Source organism: Pseudonaja textilis, chromosome 8 (assembly GCF_049901715.1).
Source record: "Pseudonaja textilis isolate UNSWEBS1 chromosome 8, rPseTex1.2, whole genome shotgun sequence".
Lineage (NCBI taxonomy): Eukaryota > Metazoa > Chordata > Lepidosauria > Squamata > Elapidae > Pseudonaja > Pseudonaja textilis.
Window position 1 is genome coordinate 7357409 of NC_141997.1, and position 6131 is coordinate 7363539.

Genomic DNA, 6131 nt, shown 5'->3' on the forward strand with positions numbered 1-6131 from the left:
ACAATCAACCAATGGAACAGCTTGCCTTCGGAAGTTGCGGGAACTTCATCACTGGAGGCTTTCAAGAAGAGATTGGATTGCCATTTGTTAGAAATAGTGTAGGGTCTCCTGCTTGGGTGGAGGGTTGGATTTGTACAATCAGCTGAATTACTTCATAATCTAAATATCTGAAACATACAACATAATCAATCATCATGAAAATTTTCCACTGTATCAAATGGTGAGATTTACCAGTAAGACAGAATAGAGTTCTCTATTCAGAACTTCGTGCCTGCAAAGAATCATGCCTCAGAACCGTGTGAGCTTTCCTATTTCTAGACTAGCATTTATTACTCGGAATGAATAAATATGAAAGCAAATTAAGTCAATTGATCTAAGGATTCTCAGACTCAAGCAAATCATTTCAATGTGGATGTGCAGGTGCTGTTTTACTTTTTTCAGTGGTTGGATTTTCTAAGCCCTGGATAGTAATAGCACTAGCACTTAGACTTATATACCTCTTCACAGTACTTTACAGCTCTAAGAGGTTTCGCCAGCGTATTATCCCCAACAATCTGGTTCCTCACTTTACTGTCCTCGGAAGGATGGAAGGCTGACACTATCTTGATCCGCTCAAAATCAAATTCCTGGAGTGAGCCTTGCAGTACTGAATTCTAATCACTGCGCCATCATGAATATTTAAAAAAGCCACTAATCTCTAGTTATTTATGTCATCTGGCTACTTTTGCTTTTCCATTCATATTCCTACTCTGAGAGAAAAAGTTCAAATTCAATCCATTAGTAACCTCTTGAAACTCAACTATAAACATTTTAGTTGGGAGGATAGCTTTAGGTATAATTTTGTCACTCCTTCAAAGAACTATTTGCTCTTGTGATTTGCATCCAAGTCACTCACTGTCAGATGCTTTAAACTGCACTCCTGGAAAAATGACTGCTTTATCCTGCCTCATTCGCTCCCTCCCTCCCTCCCATCTGAATGCTCTTAGTTCAGCACTTGGACAGTTATGATAACAGGCAGTGTTTGCAGTCTATTCTGGTCACTGTGAGTTATGGTGATATCATATAAGCCGAAGGGCTCTAAAATGTATGACAAATTAAACCTCTGAGTAATTATGGTATTTTGTTACCTTTTTACTCCCAGGGTAAAGATTTACATGTTCACAAAGTCTTCCTGCTCTTATCAATAGGTGCCAATTTGATTTTCAGTGGAGACTTCCTTCAAACAAGACCACCATGGGAATAAGAGCCTCATGGGAATAAGAGCTAAAGTTGTCTAAGAGTGAAATAGAGACCTCAGGCAAAAGCCACAGCAAAACATAACCTTCCTACTTTCAAATGCTTCCTGATGCACCGGCAAGCCTAGAAGTTCTATTTATTCATCTCCAAGAGAAAGAAAAGCCTGGAGAGGTATCTGAGCTGATGAGAAGCTTCACTTAATGCCACCTCACTCTCAAATTGGTCATCTGAGACTGGCTTAAAAAGAGCTCTTACATTTTGTGGATCAACTCTTTTAAAAGGAAATAGAGGTGAGAGAAATACATGTTGAAGGATGATACTAGAATCCGCTTTATGAAATGAATGCATGAAATAACAACGGATGATAAATTGGAGAAATGTAAAATTAGTATGTGAGCTGTCTGTCATCAGGAGAAGATAGCTTTTTTTTTAAAACTTGAACTTTGCACATTTCCCTCCTTCTTTCATCATTGGCAAAAAGAGCTTTAGGAGCATTTTGTGCTGCACAATGACTTATTTCTTGTCTTACTGCAAAAGACACTGCAGTGCTGTATTGTCTCAATACCAAACTCTCCGAAAGGAAGGTTTGCTCTGTGACATTCTGTTAAAAGTAAAAGAAAATGAATTTCCGGCACACAAGTCTTTGTTAGCCTGTTCCAGTGATTACTTCAAGGCCATGTTCAAGAGTTATACCAAAGAATCGAAGGCTGCTGTTGTTCATCTGCAAGTCATCTCGGCCATTGGGTTGCAACATGTTCTGGATTTCATTTATACATCCTGGCTGCCTTTGTCTTTTACCACCTTGGAAGATACCTTAGAAGCTGCCACCTATTTACAAGTACCTGAGGCAATCTGTTTATGCAGCCAATACTTGGCTAACAGTCTCAATCTGGAGAACTGCTGTTTTTCAGCCAATATTGCGACAAAATTTTATCTTCCAGATGCTGTATCTGCAGCAGAAAAATATCTTATTATTAATCTCTGGAAACTACTAGACCTGGATTTTTCAGGTCTGCTGGAACTAAATTTCTGGTCTTTGAAGGCAATAGTAGAATCTCCTGATGTACTTATGGTGAGAGAATCTAATTTGTTAGATCTATTATTAAAGTGGTTAGCATATGATAAATTGAGGCTCATCTATACTTCTAATCTTTTGGAACATGTAAGATACAGTCTCATTCCTATGGAAGATCTGAGAAATATCTACACTCAGTCAGAAGTGCCTTTAACGACTCCTGTAAAATGTTTAATTAGAAAAGCAATAAACTATCATTCACTTATTTATAAACAACCTATCTTGCAGGATAAATACAGCACTTTGAGAAACCAAAAGATATGGATTATCCTGCTTGGAGGTATGACTGCACATGAAGGGCTTGTCACAGAAGTGATGGCTTTTGATGTTTATAATCACAAATGGCAAAATTTAACACAGTTACCAAATAGGATACAAAATCATTGTGTATGTACTATTGGAAACTTTCTATATGTGCTTGGTGGAGAAATAGAAGATATGCAAAGTGATCCTAAAAGTCCTATCATGAAAGTTACAAATAAAGTCCATCGCTATGATCCAAGATTTAATAAGTGGATACAAATTACTGGTATGCTGGAAAAAAGGTGTCAATTTTCTTGCTGTATCTTAGAGAATGCAATTGTTGCAATAGGTGGACAAACTGAAGACAAAAAATTGCACTCATCTGTTGAAATCTATCACATTAGTGAAGACAGGTGGGCAAAACTTTATGATTTGCCATGCAAGGTACATGGCCACGCTGGTACTGTTTGTAAGAATACTATTTATATATCAGGGGGCAAATACATGGGTCAAAGTAACACAAGTAAGGATATGTATGCTTTGAGTAATTTTAAAGGGGAATGGAGAAAACAAGCCCCAATGAGCATTGCTCGGTTTGGGCATCAGATGGCCACAATCCGAGATTTGGTTTTTACATTTTTAGGTTTTTATGAACCATTTTCTGAAATTGAAAAATATGACCCTGACCAGAATCAATGGACCCGTTTAAGGCCATTAATATATGATAGATATAGTTATGGCTTAGCAGTAGTGGAGGAAACAGCCATCCTTATTGGAGGGAAAAAATGGCAAGATTCTCAGGAAATTCCAACTCAGGATGTTGTAGGTTATGATATTGATAATGACTGTTGGGAAGAAATCTGCAAAATTCCTTTGCCTTGGTATGGATTGCAGTGTGGAGTGCTAGAACTTTCCGAATTACAAGGAAAAGATATTCAACAGTAAAAGAGACCAAATATTGAGATTATACCTCATTGAACTAGGAAAACAAGGATAATGGAAGGATACAGCATGCATTATTAGGGATTATCCGCCTTGTGATAGGCTGTGGCGTGGGCCCGCAGGGCCATCCTGGAGATGGCAAGGAATCAGCCCGCTGCTCTGGGCCTGGCCATACCCACTCAGTCAGCTACAATGACCAGGCCACATCCACCCTGGCCCCACAAGGGCAAATGAACCCCCGATGTGGCCTTTGATGGGATGGAGTGACACCCCTGATTTATATGGTTAAACATAGATATGTTACTGATTAAAACAGCAAGGTAGCATGTATGAAATTGTATTTTTGTTGCTGGAGAATTGATTAATCTAAGAAATGTAATGTCAAGATTTTCACTATGCTATAACTGGCTTGAAATAGGGGCAACATTGTTTTATGAAAAACAAGATGCATACTTCTAATTTTGCAATTTTGTGTGGTCTACATTGTTAAACAATGCTGATTAATTCATAAGAATATCAAACAATACTTCCCTCATCTTTATTTAATCATGAAATGAACAAATAATTAAATATGATTGTAAGATCTGTTGTGATATCAGAGATTCTTAATTGTCTTATTCGTCTATTTAAAGGTACAATTATTCTTTTCCTGATTTGCCAACTGTTCTTACTACAATCTAGTCTTGTCCAAGTGGCCACATAACATCAACATGTTCTCAAGACTATATAATTCATTATTTACATGCATAAATAGGCTGATCATCTCAGGAAAATGCTACTTTTCAACTATTATTGAAATACTAGGTGGAATTACTTTGGAAAATGTAATTATAAAAACCATGTGAAAAAACAAGTGAAAAATTTCACTCCCAAATATTCAGTTGTGCCCTCCTTTGGTTTCCATTTGGTAAAATTTATGGAGCAGGAAAAAGCCACAAGTATAAATAATTGTAAAAATGATGTTTGTTAAGCAAGGCAATGTACTAAATATATACACAGTAGTGTCTAGAGGTATAGCTCTTGCATAGCTATGTTGTGTTCTATCGGATCATGCTGCTGGGAAAATATTTGTTACATATACATTAATAAAAGCTGCCCATGTATATATTATGTATGATTCACTTTTGACTGCAAAGGGCATAAACAGATTAACAGATTACAGTAAGAGTTGGAAGGAACCTTGTAGGTCATCTAGTCCAATTCTGCCCAAATAGGAGACCGTACACCATTTCTGACAGATGGGGGCCCAGGTCTATCTTGAAAGCTTCCAGTGATGAAACTCCCACAACTTCTGAAGGCAAGCTGTTCCATTGGTTGATTGATCTCACTGTCAACAAATTTCTCTGTCAACCCTGAAGCTAAGCTGACCTGACCGAGGCCATAGTGAGGCTTCAGTGTTGCCACACTGGACCTGAGGGAGAGGGAGGGGGGAATAGAGATAGAGGGGGCTTATAGTCAAAACATAATACTTTCTTCTGGGAACCAAGGACATTCCCACAGGTAGCCAGGGAGAGGAGCGATGTTTGCCTGACGAATCAAGGACAGGACCTTCATTTGACCATGTGATTGTTTGGAAAAAGAGGGGAACTTTTCTTTTTAATTAGGTGAAAACCATGGGAATATTAAGAGTGCAGAGATGGATAGACTGACATTAAAAATAAAAAACAAAGGAGACACAGAATATTACTCAACATGGAATAGATTTTATGAGTGGTTAGATATAAGAGGTTGAAATTTGATGAAGAAAGATTATTGCTATATATGAACTAAACATAGATGGTTTATAACTATAAGTATGCCAACATAATCAAAAGGATGAAATAAGGTAACATAAAGATAAGTAAGGTAACATAAAGATAAGTTTGGTTAAAATTATTCTGATGTACTATTACTACAGGTAAAACTTGAAAAATTAGAATATTGTGCAAAAGTTCATTTATTTCAATAATGCAACTTAAAAGGTGAAACTAATATATGAGATAAACTCATTACATGCAAAGCAAGATAGTTCAAGCCGTGATCTGTCATAATTATGATGATTATGGCTTACAGCCCATGAAAACCCCAAATCCACAATCTCAGAAAATTAGAATATTATATGCAATCAATAAAACAAGGATTGTACATAGAACAATATTGGTCCTCTGAAAAGTATAAGCATGCATATGTACTCAGTACTTGGTTTGGGCCCCTTCTGCAGCAATTACTGCCTCATTGCAGCATGGCATGGAAGCTATCAGCCTGTGGCACTGCTGAAGTGGTATGGAAGACCAGGATGCTTCAACAGCGACTTTCAGCTCTTCTGCATTGTTTGGTCTCATGTCTCTCATCTTTCACTTGGCAATGCCCCATAGATTCTCTATGGGGTTCAGGTCAGGCGAGTTTGCTGGCCAATCAAGCACAGTAATCCCACGGTCATTGAACCAGGTTTTGGTGCTTTTGGCAGTGTGGTCAGGGTGCCAAGTTCTGCTGGAAAATGAAGTCAGCATCCCCATAAAGCTCATCTGCGGAAGGAAGCATGAAGTGCTCCAAAAACTCCTGGTAGACGGCTGCATCGACCCTGGACTTAATGAAGCACAGTGGACCAAGACCAGCAGATGACATGGCTCCCCAAATCAATATAGACTGTGGAAAC

The 6131-nt window shown here is 38.0% G+C and overlaps 1 protein-coding gene across 1 annotated transcript; it reads left to right on the forward strand.

The window, feature by feature from the left end:
- The first annotated feature begins 200 nt into the window (after positions 1–200).
- On the forward strand, positions 201–4092 carry KLHL34 (kelch like family member 34). The gene has a single exon (XM_026714235.2). It carries the CDS (start codon positions 1745–1747, stop codon positions 3497–3499), a length of 1755 nt encoding a protein of 584 aa, XP_026570020.1. The 5' UTR covers positions 201–1744; the 3' UTR covers positions 3500–4092.
- The last annotated feature ends 2039 nt before the right edge of the window (positions 4093–6131 follow it).